The 18,509-nt window shown below is 46.6% G+C and overlaps 1 protein-coding gene across 6 annotated transcripts in view; it reads left to right on the forward strand.

Moving 5' to 3' along the window:
* ENPP2 (ectonucleotide pyrophosphatase/phosphodiesterase 2) overlaps positions 1-18,509 on the forward strand; it is a 172,173-nt gene that overhangs the window by 75,170 nt on the left and 78,494 nt on the right. For all 6 annotated transcript variants that reach the window (XM_063924459.1, XM_063924460.1, XM_063924458.1 and 3 more), the window contains exon 3: positions 13,784-13,939. In XM_063924459.1, the coding sequence (XP_063780529.1) occupies positions 13,784-13,939 (156 nt within the window). The remainder of the gene's footprint in view (positions 1-13,783; positions 13,940-18,509) is intronic.

Below are 18,509 nucleotides of genomic sequence, written 5' to 3' on the forward strand. Positions count from 1 at the left end.
TGCAACAACCTTGTTTTTGCCGTGTATAGGATTGCAGCTGTAAAAAAAATTGGCGGACTCGTACAAGGTCAATCACGGTCTGCAACTTGCAGGCTATTAAATTTCACCCCTGGTCTGCGGTACACGACATGTATTTACATGTGTTATGCATCTTACAATGGGGACACTGCCATAGCCAGATTAAGCCCTCCCCGGCCGGTGCACACTGACATCACTAGCTCTCCCTCTTGTGCAGCAGCAGAACCAGGCAACCAGAATGTGAGCAGGACAATATGCAGTGCAGGCAGAGACACAGGAAAATCAGGTTTCATGAGCTACAGACGAAGCTTCCTGACCAGAGTAGAGATAGGAGTGGGTGAGGGCAGCTAATATGGTTTTATAATGATCACCCATAAATCCAGACTTCGAACTGACTTAAGACCTGTCACTGCACCATATGATGGGCCTGATTCAGCAGTGTATGGAGAAGACAGCCGCTACTGCCAATTGATGCTAATGCTTTCTCATCTACCCGATGCGCACTAATCCCTCGTGTGTATAAATGTTGTACCATCGATCGAACATTAGAGCAACGTCTTGATTGAAGGACCTGCTGATTGGTCAAATCACTGTGTGCTTCGTACATGAAGAGCTGTGTGTGTTTTTTTGTTTTTGTTATTTTTTGTTTTTGTTTTTTGCTTTTCTTAGTAGGTTTTGAGGTTGGTTTTAGTAATTCAGAAAATTTTAGATGACATATACAGTATCCTCATATATTCTGTATATTGTGATCAGCTACTGTATGTAAAAGTAATGGATTCCTTCTCTTATTAGTTACCAAGTTCATAATAATAATGTATCCACAATGATTTGGGAGTAGATTTACTAGAACTTCTAAAAAAAGAAAAGCCGTGGTGTCGCCCAGAGCAGGCAACAGTTTTATAGCTGCCATTTATTGCATACATTCTAGAACAGAGGTTCTCAAACTCGATCCTCGGGGGCCCACACAGTGCATGTTTTGCAGGTCTCCTCACAGAATCGCAAGTGAAATAATTAGCTCCACCTGTGGACCTTTTAAAATGTGTCAGTGAGTAATTAATACACCTGTGCACCTGCTGGGTTACCTGCAAAACATGCACTGTGTGGGCCCCCGAGGACCGAGTTTGAGAGCCTCTGTTCTAGAAAATGCAAGCTATAATCTGATTGGTTTCTAGGGGCAACACCCTCACTTTTCCTTTTGTAAATCTATACCTGGATTCCTATACTATTGCTATTAGTTTTGCACCTCATTGGCTTATCTTATTCGTTACTAATGTCACCTGACCATGATTGTTGTGTTATGGGACAGACTGTGAGTGTCGGACATCTTTACTCTCACTGGGCGGAATGTACCAAGGCCAGAAACGTGGGCAAAACGAAAAAAAAAAAAGAGAGCCTTTTTCTGCGTTTTGGACGCATTCCCATATGTACTAAACTCCGGAATATGATACATTCTGGTCACTATCTGTAGATGGCGCCTTTGGGCTCCTTTCCGCATTTCCCTCTGAGAGGGATTCAAATGGATCTCTCCCAGCACCCGCTGTGGTGGCTGTGTTCTGCGCATGCAGAGAAGGTCTCCAGGGTCCTAAACCCAGACGTCCAGTGATCACAAACTCTTATCTGGGGAGCTGTCCTTTGCTATACTAATCGCATTTCTGGGTAGATACCGCCGTTATTCATGCCACTATGTACCCGGTAAGTGGCGGGATGTACTACGCATTGGGGTTCTGATGCATAGAACATCCCGCCCGCTCTCCATCTATGACAACTATACAGTATACTGTACCTGCGAGAGCATGATTGTCATAAAATAATCTGGATGAAAATGATTATTCCATCACGCACTTCACTTTATCTATTATTTCTTCATTTTACCCTAGATTTAAAACTAAAAATAGTATGTTCGCTAATAACATTCTGACATATGATGGTATTCGTTCTTTTCAGGGCCAGAAAGTTTACAATTAAGAGGTTTTATCAAGAGAACAGCTGTCCTGTGTTGATGTAAGAGCCATTTCTGTCTATAGCACCCACGCGTTTTGGCCTTGACTTTCTGTGAAGCAACTAAGCAGCTTTACCCTCTGTATAGGTTCAGTAAGGGTCATCTGTGATGTGGAAAATGTGTCCTCACAGAGATTTCCTATCTGTGCCTCTTGTCAGCTTCGTGCAGGCCACAGCCAGGTTTGTGAGTTGTCCCTCTGCAGTATTGTGGCTCTCCACTGGCAATGGTGGTGGAGGAGAGTGAGAAGAACATCTTTGATATACCACTAGAGGGAGACGTGGGGGTAAATTTACTAAGATGGGAGTTCTATTTAAGATGAGATGTTGCCCATAGCAACCAATCAATTCAGTGTCTGTGTGGGAAAGTGGTGCGGCACGTGGGGTGGTGACCTGCTCTTTTGTGTCATTCCAGTGCTGTCTTGTGCTGCATCATTCCAGTAACAGTGGTGGTGTCCTGTGCTGCTATAAGTCCAGTGCTGCTGTATAAGTCCAGTGGTGGTGTCTTGTGCTGCCATAAGTCCAGTGGTGGTGTCTTGTGCTGCCATAAGTCCAGTGGTGGTGTCTTGTGCTGCCATAAGTCCAGTGGTGCTGTCTTGTGCTGCCATAAGTCCAGTGGTGCTGTCTTGTGCTGCCATAAGTCCAGTGGTGCTGTCTTGTGCTGCCATAAGTCCAGTGGTGCTGTCTTGTGCTGCCATAAGTCCAGTGGTGGTGTCTTGTGCTGCATCAGTCCAGTGGTGCTGTCTTGTGCTGCCATAAGTCCAGTGGTGCTGTCTTGTGCTGCCATAAGTCCAGTGGTGGTGTCTTGTGCTGCATCAGTCCAGTAACAGTGGTGGTGTCCTGTGCTGCCATAAGTCCAGTGCTGCTGTATAAGTCCAGTCCAGTGGTGCTGTGTTGTCCTGCATCAGTCCAGTGGTGCTGTGTTGTGCTGCATCAGTCCAGTGGTGGTGTCCTGTGCTGCTATAAGTCCAGTGGTGCTGCTGTATATGTGCAGTCCAGTGGTGCTGTGTTGTGCTGCATCAGTCCAGTAACAGTGGTGCTGTCTTGTGCTGCATCAGTCCAGTGGTGCTGTCTTGTGCTGCCATAAGTCCAGTGGTGCTGCTGTATATGTCCAGTCCAGTGGTGCTGTGTTGTGCTGCGTCAGTCCAGTGGTGCTGTCCTGTGCAGTATATTATTTACTCCAAATAAAGGGGTTATTAATACTTAATCCAAATAATTTTACAGGGTTTGCCCTGTGTGGTGTAGAGGTACGCTCTCCTGTGCCGCATATTGGGGGGTAATTACAAGTTGATCGCAGCAGGAAATGTTTTAGCAGTTGGGCAAAACCATGTGCACTGCACGGGAGGCAGATATAACATGTGCAGAGAGAGTTAGATTTGGGTGGGTTATTTTGTTTCTGTGCAGGGTAAATACTGGCTGCTTTATTTTTACACTGCAATTTAGATTGCAGATTGAACACACCACACCCAAATCTAACTCTCTCTGCACATGTTATATCTGCCTCTCCTGCAGTGCACATGGTGTTGCCCAACTGCTAAAAAATTTCCTGCTGCGATCAACTTGGAATTACCCCCATTATTATATAATTTCAGAAAAATAATGGAGAACACAAATTTGGAGGATAAAATAGGGAAAGATCAAGAACCACTTCCTCCTACTGCTGTTTCTGCCGCTGCTGTTGTTGCTGCTGCTGGGTGTCGATCGTCAGAAGACCACTTGTAATACTTCAACTAAGCAATTGACTGTCCAACAGTCCTTTGCGAGGAAGATGAAATATGACAGCAGTCATCCTGTTGCGAAGCGGATAACTGAGGCCTTGACAGCTATGTTGGTGTTAGACGTGTGTCCTGTATCCAACATTAGTGCAGTGGGATTTAGACAATTGATGGAGGTATTGTGTCCCCGGTACCATATCCCATCTAGATTCCACTTCACTAGGAAAACGATTCCCGGACTGTACAGGGACATTAAGAAAAGTGTCCTCAGTGTCCTGAAAAATGCTGTTGTATCCAGTGTCCACTTAACCACGGACATGTGGAACAGGGCAGACGAAGGACTTTATGACTGTAACAGCCCACTGGGTAGATGTATGGCCTCCCGCAGCGGCACCAGTAGCAGCATCTTGCAAACAACAACTCGTTTCTAGGCAGGCTACGCTGTGTATCACCGCTTTCCATAAGAGTCACACAGCTGACAACCTCTTACGGAAACTGAGGGACATCATCGCACAATGGCTTACCCCACTTAGACTCTCCTGGGGATTTGTGATATTGGACAAAACCAGCAATATTGTGCGTGCATTACATCTGGGCAAATTCCAGCACGTCCCATGTTTTGCACATACAATTAATTTGGTAGTGCAGAATTTTTTGAAAAATTACAGGGGCGTGCAGGAGATGCTGTCGGTGGCCCGAAAAATTGCGGGCTACTTTCGACATTCAGCCACTGCGTGCCACTCCTAGATGGGCCAGGTGTTTGTGCTGCACACTTGTGTCGCTTAGCTAAGTCATCCAGCCACCTCTGTGCAACCTTTTGGCCTAAAAACAATATTGTGAGGTGTGAGGTGTTCAGAATAGACTGGAAATGAGTGGAAATGAATGTTATTGAGGTTAAAAATACTGTAGGATCAAAATTACCCCAAAATTCTGTTTAAGCTGTTTTTGTGTGTGTGTGTGTGTGTGTGTGTGTGTGTGTGTGTGTGTGTGTGTGTGTGTGTGTGTGTGTGTGTGTTTTTTTTCTTCAAAAAATCATCCAGATCCATTGCGACTAACGGACTCTTCCCACTCGTGGGTGTCCACGACACCCATAGAGTGGGAACAGAATCTGTGGCGAGCGCAGCGAGCCCACAAGGGGTGTCGTTGTGCTCGCCCCCCTGGTGACATTCTGCGCCTGGGCTCCCAGCCTCTAGATGCTGACCTCCGGGATCCCGGCCGCTGGCAAAACGGCCATAACCCTTAGGTGCAGCCATAGCAATGAACATAATAGCTCCTAGTTTTAATTTATATAGCAGAACCAATCATCGGAGCCAACTTTTTTAAAATTATTGGGGGTGCTTGTGTTACGTCCACTAGAGCACTCACAAATCTGCACAGACATAACTGCGGGCAGCACAAATATTGGGGGCCCCTCAGGTACCCACACAGAGCGGGTTCCAGTGGCACCACTCGTTTATGGTATCCGGTCTCCAGGTCGACAAAAAAAGGTCGACACACCTTAGGTCGACATGGACAAAAGGTCGACAGGACCAAGGTCGACATGGAAAAAGGTCGACATGAGTTTTTCACAATTTTTCTTCTTTTTTGGAACCTTTTCATACTTAATGATCCACGTGGACTACGATTGGAACGGTAATCTGTGCCGAGCGGAGCGAAGGCACCATGCCCGAAGCATGGCGAGCGAAGCGGTGCACTAATAGGGGTTCCCGGTCACGCTACGTAAAAAACGACACAAAAAAACACATTAAAAACTCATGTCGACCTTTTCCCTGTCGACCTTGTCCATGTCGACCTTTTGACCATGTCGACATAAGGTGTGTCGACCAATTGGCGTCGACCTAAGGTGTGTCGACCTTTTTGTTGTCGACCTGGAGTCCCAGACCCTCGTTTATTAGGGCTTACTCTCATTGTAAGAGCAGGCTACGGGCTGCTGGTCACCCTCCCTTAGCGCTACACATTCTTTTTTTTCTTTTTTTTTTTCTTTTTTTTATATTGGTTTCATTGGCTTCCTATTAGTAGCAGCAGTTTTATACTACAACATACAGTATAATGTGGGGTGATGCTCTTTCCTATTTATGTGTGGTGTTTTTTTAAAGATGAGGAACCAATTTTTGCGTGGAATAGATTTACTTGTGTATTTAATGAAAGCCATTAATCTACCCAGACAATTAGATAAAGTGGGTGATGTATCAAACCTACTAAAGAGGACAAATGGGGGCAGGGGCGCACCTAGAGAGGACGAGGCCCGTGTGCAGGCTCCAACTGGGCCCCTTCCTCTCTAGCTGTCAGCACCATAGCTCTGGGCACTCGGGGACCCTAACGCTGTCCCAGAGTCTAGTGCATATGCACAGTGGCCATTTTAGCAGTGATTTCCTTACTGCGCATACTCAAAACCCCAGGAAAATGGCGCCATTTTCCCGGTGACTTCTGCAGTGTGGGACTTCAGAAGGTAAGTATTGGGAAAAAAAATGGGTACAGGGTGTGTGCTGGGTGTGGGCCCCCCTGGACCCCAGAGGCCACTGTCCACCACGCACACTGCACCCATTATAAATATGTCAGTGAGTGGGGAAGTTGCTCATTTCACCCAATCGGCTTATAGCTATCCTATATCCATTACAAGCTGATTAGTTGCTATGGGCTGCTTATCTACCTGTCCCCTCTAGAAGGTTTTATACACATCCCCCATAATCTCTCAGCAAACAAGCTCCAATCAATTATCTTTGTGGGGAAGAGGCTTTATCTTTGTGGAGAAGAGGGATGTTGAACAAACGCATTTAACGGGGCCCTGTTATAGCAATGAGCACGTTTGGATTTTCCAACCTCATTCTGCCTTATTACAGACAACTGGATGATGTACGGTACCTGACCAATGTTATTTTGTAGGAGATCTTTGAACTACAAGTGGGAACATACTGTAGAGCCGGATTCAAGGGCTTGTAGCAGTGGCCCGAACGTCTTACTTAGAAGCCGAAGGTTTTGTATGGATGGTGCTGGGAACAAATCTCTGAGCAGAACTCGCCTATAGCTGAGCGATGTTTAGTTCTCTGTTATAAAGTTCTGTGGGGTCCATTTACTAAACTTTAAATGGAGATAAAGTGGACGGAGATGAAGTCCCAACCAACCAGCTCATAACTGTCATTTTTCAAACGCAGCCTGTGACATGACAGGTAGGAGCTGATTGGCTGGTACTTTATCTCTCTCCGCTTTATCTCCTTCTAAGAACTTTATGGGGTATATTCAATTGAAATCGAAAGCTGCCGTCTGTCGAAAAGACGGCAGTTTTCGACTTTTTTAGGTCGGAAGGGGTTCCGACCTATTCAGTCTAACCCCGAATTATTCGACAAGTCGAGGAATTCGACTTGTCGAAAAGCACGTGGTTCGGCGGAATAGCTGCCGATCCACGTGCTTGTGTCAATAACGGGGCCAAAACAGACAGGTTTTGGCCCCGTTTTCGACTATCTCAATTCGATTTAAAAAAAAAAGTCCAGGCGAGATGCGGAAGCAGAGAACGGGAGAGCCGCGGGCAGATGGAGAGCAGCGCCGGAGGATGTCACAGCTGCCGCTCACAGCAGCGTCCACCCGGCTCCAGCAAGCGAGACCTCGCTTGCTGGAGCTAGGTGGACGCTGCCGTGAGCGGCGGTTGTGATGCGGGGACGGGGAGAGGAGGTATGGAGAGAGACTGGGGAGAGCCGCGGGCAGACGGGGGAGAGGAGCAGCGCTACAGCAGCCGTATGCCGCTGCTGTAGCGCGGCTCTCCCCTGTCTCTGCTCCCACATCTCAATTCAACTTTTTTAAAAGTCGAATTGAGATTACATTGAATAGCCCAGGTCGGATCCATTCTGGCAAATGAATGTCGGAATGGATCCGACTTCAAATGAATATACCCCTATAACTCTAAGATGTTTTTATTGGGTTTCTGGCTTCCATGTAAATAGAACATGTGTTGTTGTTGTTTTTTTTTAAATGTCCCAAGATGCAGATTGTGAGCCGTATTTGTGTTCAGCTTTCTGCTTTTAAGGCAAAGATCATCTTCTCTTCTTAAAAGTTGACGTTCAGCTTAATGGGCCAGATGTACTAAGCTTGAAAAGTGATAAATATCACTGTGATAAAGTACCAGCCAATCGGCTCCTAACTGTCATTTTTCAAACACAGCCTGTGACATGGCAGTTAGGAGCCGATTGGCTGGTGCTTTATCACAGTGATATTTATCACTTTTCAGGCTTAGTACATCTCCATTGTGAGATAAGACGGAGACAAAACAATCCAGCGTTCTAATGCCACAGAGCTGCTCTGTAGGACAAAGCTTCCTCAACCGAGTTGTCACAGGCCGTTCCCTCTGGTGGTGGGATTCCTTGGGTCCAGCAAGATAGGGCATGAATCACGTGAGAGAAGTCCAAGAGGCGTTAGGAGCCTATGTACTATGGAAGTGACGAGCACATGTCCTAAGGGCACAGTAACCAGAGGGCGTATTATATTCTCATATGAATGTGTGTTTATTTTAAATATCTCTGTAGAGTTACTTAAGCTTTTCTAAACTTTTTCTTTGTTTTGGTGATATTTGTATTGGAACTTTGCATTTTATTTTATGTTTTCCTTTTATTTATTTTTATTGGGACTGTGAAAATTATGTCTCCGGGGAAAACCTACATGACCATACTAAGAACTGCATCATATAGCTATGCAAACAGTCCATCAACAAGGGTGGTACAGAATGTCAACATAGTGCCCCAACCATAGTTACAAACTTTTTTTTAAATTTTTTTATTTCTTTCTGGGATAAGCCCGGAGAGTAGGGCAGTAGCTGGGCACATTTGCATGTGGGTATGGGTATCTACATCATTAGGCCCCATCAACGTAGATCCCGCCAATCGCGGGGACTAGGAAGGAGCGAGGCTAAAATTACTGTCATTTGTGTAATATTAGCTCCGCCCCCTCTAAATGGACCCGTTTGTCGACATTTTCACTGTCCATATTCTCAATGTCAACATACCTCCATAAATAGGTTGCAGGTACTGAAAGTAAGAAAGATGGTGGTGGCACTCTGTTCCACCAGCCCACAGCTGTGGCATACTTTATAAGGGACTTTTTTTGTGTGTGGGACATAAAATGGTGTCAGTGGCATAATATGTAATAGGCATTACAGTGTGTGGTATAATATGTAACGCATATATGTAACAGTGTGTGGCATAATGTGTAATGGGCATTACAGTGTGTGGCATAATGTGTAATGGGCATTACAGTGTGTGGCATAATGTGTAATGGGCATTGCAGTGTGGTATAATGGGCATGACAGTGTGTAGTATAATGTGTAAAGGGCGTTACAGTGTGTGGCATAATGTGTAATGAGCATAACGGTGTTTGGCATAATGTGTAAGTGGCATAATGTGGCCATGCCCCTATTGTCATGTAGCCACTCCCCTAGTTTTATGTGACCACGCCCCCACATTACACATGACCACGCCTATTTTTACTATCAGTACCACTAAGAAAAAATTTCGACTTGCACCACTGGGTATAATTGCTCCGTTAGTGTAGACTGGTGTCTGAGATGATTTATTGGTGAATGATAAAGCAGATGATCTTTTGCTGTTTATATAAGTAGATGGGTGATGTATATTAGCTTTGGGTAATGTGGGTTACACACAGATCAGGCGGCAATTCCAGAATTTGAGGCCTAGTGATTGTTGCTTGTGTTGTGCCAGTTTACAATTCAGTGAAAAACATGTTTAGCCTTAAGCAAAGCAAACCAATGAATATCAATTTTTTCATATAAAAAAAAAAAACACAATTTTTTTTTATTTTTCTTTTAAGTTTTGTTTATTGAATGAATGAGAGCTATACAAATAATAAGTATTCACATATACATGATTCGCCATAGAACAGGCCGCCAAAAAACATAAGAAACAGGTCTAACATTAAAACAACAATAACTTGCTCATTTGGATTTATTGCGCCTGTTCTATAGGCTTCTGCTCTAAGATATGAGCAACAGGAGGAGACTGCGGCGTGGGGTTATTCAGGATAGATCGCATCCTAAGCAATGCAAATGCAGTTTAGGCCAAGGACGCTGCATCTCGCGACTCGGTCCTAGGCCTCACCACTGGCTTGATTTGTGCAGTCCTATAAATAGGGGCTGAAGTTACATATATAGTTACATAGTTTGTGAGGTTGAAAAAAAGACATTCGTCCATCGAGTTCAACTTATTTGTGTTCTCCTACTCTGTATTATTTTCTGCAGTCATTTTATCTGTTGATAAAGTCAGCCGTTTGTGTTGTATTTCCTCATATTATTATAACTATAGTATGTGATCTATGCACCATAACCCTGTATATCCCATACTTACCTACTTTTTGGCAGCTCTCTCCGGGAGAGAGCTGCCAGGACGGCTCAGTGGAGGGGCTAGGCTGAACAATGATGAGAGGAGGAGGCGTAACGGGGTGTGGCGGAGGAGGGACAGAGGCAGAATGAGGGCGGAGTTACAGCGGGACACTGCTTAAGCCATGCCCCCGCTCTGTAATGCCGCTATAACCGGCATTTTACAGCAGGGGGCGTGACTATGATGACGCGATTCAACAAGAATCGCGTCATCTACTGTCCGGACCGCCCACTTTACTCTCAAAGTGGGCGGCCGGGCAGGGGGGTACTGGGAGACTTGCCTGCTCTTCCGTGGGGCCGGGAGGGTCACACGATTTTCGGGAGCTTCCTGGCCATTCCGGGAGAGTAGGCAAGTATGGTATATCCTTATCCATTGTGAATTTATCTAGCCCATTCTTAAAAGTATAGGCCGAGTCCGCCATTACTACTTGCTCAGGCGGGGAATTCCAAACACGTATTGTCCTTACTGTGAAAAAACCTTTCCGCCTCTGTGTGCGGCATCTCCTCTCCTCTAACCTAAGCGGGTGTCCACGTGTTTTCTGTGCTGGTCTTAGCAAAAACATATCCCCCGAAAGCTCTGTGTATTGAAGTATGAAAATTGCTGGTTTATACCAGTGATTTCCGGTTGGGAGGCCTCTGACCTATTTGGATGTTGCCAGGGAAGTAAAGTTCTTGTTTGCAGTGTGATTTCTACATTTACCTTGTGTACACTTTGTTACACTCCTTGCGGTCTGCTTTCCCATCGCCTCTCTTTCTTCTTTCTCCCTGTGTTTTTCCTTTCTGTCTTCTATATCTCCTCCTGGTTTTCTTTTTAGTTTATACTTCTTTTACATCAAAGTATTGGGACTGACCTGGGATTTGTAACGTTGTTCCAAACCAGGACAGACCCCTTTCATACCACAGTGCCGACCTGGGTAATTCCCAGGTCGGCGCCGTTCACACTGCACCTGTGTGCAGGGGGACTCTTCTGCCGGTGCTTAGAGATTGCTGGGATAATTAGATCTCCCCCTGCTGTAAGTGGGACCTAGGTCGGAAGACCCATGTTACCTGTTTACACTGCCCCTCACACGGAGCCATGACCTGGGATAATTGTCAATAACCTGGTCTTCTGTGGCAGTGTAAAAGGAGTATTCGTCTTTCCCTACTGTCCCCCCCCCCCCCCCCTCATTTTTCTTTATTTTCATATTAAACCACGTCCAGACTAGTTTGCCTGTTGGTTCTGTCTCTTGCCCCCGCTGTCTGGATCTCTCCGGCCCCTTCTGCAGCAGTCGCCGGCATGACATCATATGTCGTTATCTGCTCACGGCTGCTGCTGGTAGAGGTCAAGGCCAGGTTGGTGGTTAGCCTTGGAGAGTGATAAAGTAAAGACCTAAAGTAGCAACCAGCCAGCTCCCAACTGCCATGTGAAAGTCCATGGGGTCTATTCATGAAGCAGTGGTGTGTGGAGAAGTTGCCCATGGCGACCAATCAATGTTGAGGTAACATTTATAAAGTGCATTCCATAAAATTATACATAGCAGCTGATTGGTTGCCATGGTCAACTTCTCCACTGTCTCACTTCTTCCCTCTCTCCACTTTATCTCTGTCTAAGGTGTAGTACACCTGGCCAACAGCCTGTAATATGGCAGTTAGGAACTGTGTCTCTCTCTCTCTCTCTCTCTCTCTCTCTCTCTCTCTCTCTCTCTCTCTCTCTCTCTCTCTCTCTCTCTCATGAGCGGAGAAGCGGGACAGTGGAAAAGTTGCCCATGGCAACCAACCAGCTGCTCTGTATAATATGCGCAAATTATAAATGTTACTTCGATGCTGATTGGTTGCCACTGGCTCACTTCTCCACACTTTTCACTGCTTCATGAATAGACCCATTTATCTCTCTCATGTGCGTAGCTGTAGCGGGTGAAGGAAGTGCCATTGCAACGGGTCCCATAGTTTAGGGGGCCCACCTCTGGGACCTGATACAACTGCACCCAGGTCATAAAGTTATCTACCAGGTTCCTTTAATTGCCTGCTAAGCACTGTGTGGCATTATTTAAACTGAGGGGACTATGTACTGCTGCCAGTATACATGCCACAATGTGGCATATTGTTAACTTGTGGCATATTGTTAACTTGGGGCATTATAATGTGACATAATATAACTGGGGTAGTAGGGCTCCACTATGGCACACACTATCTGCTGTGGAAAGAGGTGTCTCTAGAAAGGTATACCTCCCAACCTTTGGAAGATAGAAAGAGGGACTCCCTGCGCGGCATAGCCACGCCTGCCAGGGGAAAGGGGGCGTGACCTCATAAAATGGGGCATGGCCTCATGGTAAAGCCACGATTGCGAGCCACGCCCCCATTTCACGTCACTATGGGGGCATGGCCAGCGCTCTGTGAGCTGCTGACATGCCCCCTGTCCCTCCTGTCTCCGTGAATAGACTCTGTGCGCATCCGCAAAGCGTCTATTCAGCGCTGCTATGCAGAGCAGCGAGTGACAGAGCCTCCCAAATGCAACCCCCCCCCCCCCTCACCGTGAGACACTGCTGGCCACGGGTGGGATAGTCCCCCCCCCAAAAACGTGACTGTTCCACAAAAATCGGGACAGTTGGGAGGTAGAAGAAAAGGGTAGTGGTCCATTCAGACTGTTGCTATGGGGCCCACAAAGTGTTGATCTCTCTCCAAGCTTTGTAAAATCTTCACCTCAGTTCATCCCCCTCCCCGGCCCTATATGGTAGTAGGTGCTGGCCTGCTAGGGGGCGCTCTGCTCTTATTAACCTACCTTGAGTGTACAAATAACCATATGCATTCCATAGTGCATATACCATACTGATGTATGTAATTAGCTGGTCCCCTAATCCTAAACGCTGATCTGTGCATTACCAACAAACCTTAAAGAGCAAGTAAGCTCACTGTTTGAAACTGATGTATTATGACGCTGAAGTAATTTTAAGTGTTTATATTATTTCTTTATTAACAGTTTCTTATATAGCACAGCAAATTCCGTTGCGCTTTACAATTGGATACCTACCACAGGGGGAAATGTACAAAGCAGTGATAAAAGTGGAAAAGTGAGCTGTACATGGCAACCAATTAGCTGCTCTGTATATGTTTATAGCATGCAAATTATAAATGTTACGTCAGTGCTGATTGGTTGCCATGGGCAACTTCTCCAGTGGCTCACTTCTCCAATTTTATCACTGCTTAGTACATCTTCCCCTCAATCTGTCCGCTGTACTCTTGTCAATCCTCTAGAACAGGTGGCTATGTTCAGTGCCGTTTCTTGCGGCGGGCGAGCCGTGCAACTGCACGGGGCGCCCGCCGCGGCACTTCTTGAACACTTGAAAATCCCCCCCTCCTCCCGAGTATCCAACTCGGGGGGCGGAGTTTCGCGGAATGACGCGGTGCAAGAAATGTTAGGAATAGAAGGTGTGAGTACAGTCTGACAATTTTACCCTTTGCTTTTGTGTTTTTCCTACAGAGGACCAGCGGAGGTGTTGCTCATAGCAACCAATCAGATTATAGCTATCCTTTGTCTAGTACAGACTGTAAAATGGTAGGTAGGATCTGATTGGATGCTACAGCAATGACCTCCACTTGTCCACTCTAGAAGGTTTGATAAATGTCCCCCTTTGAATGTTGCCTAGTGTTGTGACCAGTCAGTTTATCATGTCTTTCATTGCATTGCTCTTGTTTTACACAGTCCTTTCTGATTCACCATGGATCAGCACTTCGGGGTCCTGTAAAGGCCGATGTTTTGAACTTCAAGAGGCAGACCCCCCCGCATGTCGCTGTGACAACCTCTGCAAGAGCTACAACAGCTGCTGTCAGGATTTTGACCAACATTGCCTCAAAACAGGTATGTAACGGCCCTGGCTAATTCACACAGTGCCCAGGCCCAAGAAAGCCTTACTGTACAGTAGATATTGCTAATACTGGGGCAGATGTATTAAGCCTGGAGAAGTGATAAAGCAGTGATAAGTGCAAGATGATAACGCTCCAGCCAATCAGCTCCAATATGTAATATGTGGGAGCAGCCATTTTGTAGACTGAACCAACAGCATTGAAGATGCAGCTACTAGGCAACCGCAAGACTTTACCATTGGTACCTGGTGATCAGATAACCTGCGTCGTTAAAGTTGTTGGTTTAGCCCCCCCAAAATGGCTTCCCTTATGGGTTGTGACACCTGTGGGGACAAATGTAGGGACTGCGGCAGATTTCAGAGATCTCTGCAGTGGTCTCTCAATCTTTCACCCATAATCTTTGGGGGTACCCCCTGAAGAACACCACTTTTATTGGGAGGGGAGGGGGGGATGGATAAAACCTTGCCATTTGCATCCGTGGCCACAAAAATCCTTGCTACTCTGTATAAGCCCTTTGGGGTGGTGTGTCCTGCTGCATTTTCAGGTAAGTAAATTGAAATAGATGGTCTGTGGCCGCTACACAAGTGATATACTGTACGCAGCGACTTTGGGGTCTAATTATGAAGCAGTGAAAGGAATGGAGAAGTAAGCCTATAGAGAGGTTGCCCATGGCAACCAATCAGCTGCTCCATACAATTTGTATAGTATGCAAATTATGTTTCTTCAATATTGATTGGTTGCCATGGGCAACTTCTCCACAGGTTCACTTCTCCACACTTTTCACTGCTTCATGAATAGACCCCCAAAGAGCCTAAAGAATGTTGTAAGTAGGAGCCAGTCCCTGAAGATGACTTTCCTGTTGTTCAGCGTTCATGTGCGACCTTTCCTCTGCGCGCTCTACCAGCAGACCGCCACAGGGGGCATCAAAGAGAAACATTGGAGTCTATAGCATTAAAGCAAAACGCAGAAGTGCGCCACTCTTTATATAGAGACCTCATAACTTCCCAGAAATAACGTATTTTGTTTTCTCGCTCGCCCCGCACAATACTTCATTTATGTGCAGTCCTGTCGTAGGCACTTTGGAAACAACTCATTTGAAGCAAAATAGCTTGCGCCATGATCTATGGGAGAGAAGCGGTTAATATAAGCCTGGCGTAAGTGTGGTTTTCGCCTTCTGAATAGGAGAGTTGGTCACATTTAATCTGGTCTGGTTCACCACTCTCTCTAATTAAAGAAACCACTTCATAAATACACGTTAGTCTCAATGAATGTCACTTTTTATGACGCTTTAACGGTACACAGGGCACCGTGGTAACCTCTTGTGTTTTTTTTTTTTTTTAAATCGCACAGTATTCATTTTGTTGGAGCATGTGTAAAGGGCTAATAGTACATAAGGAGATCTGTTGGGACAGACCCTGCTAAACCTGCTTGTGGCTTAGCCACTTACTGCGTACTACAGTCCTGCCTTCTGCAGAACAATGCTGCTGTTATGCGGTCTGGGCTCCTGCGCAGTCTCTCCGTGATGCTGGGAGACTGGGGGTCGCTGTGTATTCCGTCCCTATATGCTAATCTGAGATACCAAAAAAAATTGTTATTCACAGTTCTGTTTATGGCCTGTGTCTTATAGACGCACGGCACATACAGTAAATAATTGCCACTGCCGCTTGCTATGCGTGTCTGCGCGTGTATGACCGAATCAGGGCCTCACCATACCGTTACTGTGAGGGGCGCTGCTAAACCATGTGACCAGCAGAGGGGCAGCGTGAGCAGTCTGGAGGTGGTTTTAAAAGTCCCAGTATTTGTTATACACAGGGAGGGTGTTGCAGGGGGATGGCGGTCATTAGGTCGACATGAGTTAGGTCGACATGCATTGGGTCGACATGAGTTTTTAACTTTTTTTTTTGCTTCATTTTTTTGACCTTTTTTATACTTTACGATCCACGTGGACTACAGTCAGGGCCGGTTCTAGACTTTGTGGCGCCCAGGGCGAAAGTTTCCTTTGGCGCCGCCACCCCCCTCGACGGTGAAACAGGGTTAGTGCGCACCGCAGGTAGTCGTTAAAAAATGGGGGCGTGGCTTCATAGGAAAGGGTCGTGGTCAGTTTTGCCCCCTGCAGCTGTTGTGCCCCCTGCAGCTGTGGCCCCAGTAGTTGTGCCCCCCTTAGTGTGCCCACCAGTAGCTGTGCCCCTAGTAAAAAAATAAAAAATACCAGCCCTGTTCCTGCTTCCTGACCACTGCATTCCGTCTCCGCCGCCGCTCCTCTGATCTATGGGAGAGACGTCATGATGTCTCTACCATAGCACTGCACAGAAAGGTCCTCTCCGTGAAGGGAAACTAGATACTACCTAACTGCACGTCTAGATTCCCTTCGTGGAGAGGACCTTTTCCTAACCACTGCCACCGCCATCCTAGTTAGTGACTACAGTTGGGAACGGTAACCTGTGCAGAGTGCTGCGGTAGCAGGGCAAGGCACCTTGCCCGAAGCATGGCAAGGGAAGCGAGCCATGCAAGGGGACACGGTGCACTAATTGGGGATCCCCGCCCCTTCACGAAGAAAACGACACCAAAAAAAGTAAAAAAAACTCATGTTGACCTTTTTCCATGTCGACCTAGCACGTCGATCTAATGACCATGTCCACCTAGTGATCATGTCGACCTAATGCATGTCATACGTGGTCAACCCAGTATATGTCGACCTAATGAACCACACCCATTGCAGGGTTTGGAAATAAATTGGGCGTATGTTGTTCCAGAGATGCAAGGTCAGAACAAACGGACACGATTCACCCGTATACAGAACTGTGTGCATCTTGGAAAGACAGCATGGAGATCTGCCTGAGAGTCACCCGGTGCACCCTTAGCATAGGCAAATGCTAGTGATATCGCACAGTGGGGGTCATTCCGAGTTGATCGCTCGCTTGCAGTTTTTAGCAGCTGTGCAAACGCTATGCCGCCGCCCACGGGGGAGTGTATTTTTGCTTTGCAGGAGTGTGAACGCCTGTGCAGCAGAGCGCCTGCAAACACATTTTGTGCAAAACAAGACCAGCCCTGTAGTTACTTATTCTGTGCGATGATTGCTGCGACGAGTGACACGGTAATGATGTCAGACACAGATGGGTCCACCTTTATCTTCACTTCTCTGCTGCACCTAGGCACACCATGGTTTATTAACATAAACCCTTCATCTATTCTCAACTGCAATACAATACAGAGAACAATACATCAGGGGATTAAGTCTGACTGACCTGACTCAGTTAATCCTATTAAAGGCCAAGATAAATGTGGACCCATCTGTACCCGCCCAGCAAACGCCCAGTCATGCCTGCGTTTTTTCTGCCACACGTGCGTTTTTCTAAGCGCACTCTGAAAACGGTCAGTTGACACCCAGAAACGCCCACTTTCTGTCAATCTCCTTGAGGCCGGCTGTGCGAATGGAATCGTCGCTAGAACCAGTGCAAAACCACAATGGACTTTGTACCCGTACAACATGCGTGCACATTGCGGAGCATACGCATGCGCAGATTAGCCATTTTTTTCACATCGCTACACAGCGAACAACGGCAGCTAGCGATAACTCGGAATGACCCCCAGTGTGTATGCATGCTGTCGTTGGTCCGTGCCGGGAGGGGACACACTCGCCTAGTGTGTGTGCGGCTTAAGTATGCCTGTATGTCACAAGGTAGGATCTGTAAAGCAGAAAATTCCATACTGGCCTGAATAGCGCTGTCAGAATAGAGGTTTGCAGCCTAACAGCAGGACCGCTGAGAGGGGATACGGTCATTAGGTCGACAAGACTTAGGTCGACCACTATTGGTTGACATGCATTAGGTGGACATGGTCATTAGGTCAACATGTACTAGGTCGACATGAGTTTTTCACATTATTATTATTATTATTTTTTTTTACTTTTTCATACTTTACAATCCACGTGGACTACGACTGGGAACGGTAACGGCACCTTGCCCGAAGCATGGCAAGCCATGCGAGGGGACACGGTGCACTAATTGGGGTTCCCCGTCACTTTACGACGAAAACGACACCAAAAAAAAGTAAAAAAACCTCATGTCGACCTTTTCCATGTCGACCAATAGTGGTTGACCTAATGACTGTCGATCTAAGTCTTGTTGACCTAATGACCCATACCCGCTGAGAGTGGGGATGGTGGATAAACCAATTACCCGGGCTTGTTCAAGCAGCACCCCCTGTCTCTTCCCTATAGACACCTATATAATACTATGATCTTTGCACACACAATGCACCCTATAGACACACATGCACAAAGCAGCAGCATTATATATAACCCCAGGCAAGTACATACTGTCAGCCCATAGGGGCTACACAGTGAGCAGGCAGGGCATACAATGCAGCGTCGGTGATGGTGTTGGCTGCAACAGGCACCCACACAGCCCCCAGCACCTGCTGCAGCCGTTTTTAGTATGCGTGGTGCAGGCATGCACCTGTGGGGTAACTGCGGCCGCATCCTCAGGCCGCAGAGCCCTGTGCTAGCCCGCACCTAATACAGCTCCTGGATATAATATAGAGAGATGGGTAGATATAATATAGAG

Source organism: Pseudophryne corroboree, chromosome 5, assembly GCF_028390025.1.
Source record: "Pseudophryne corroboree isolate aPseCor3 chromosome 5, aPseCor3.hap2, whole genome shotgun sequence".
NCBI classification, from domain to species: Eukaryota; Metazoa; Chordata; class Amphibia; order Anura; family Myobatrachidae; genus Pseudophryne; species Pseudophryne corroboree.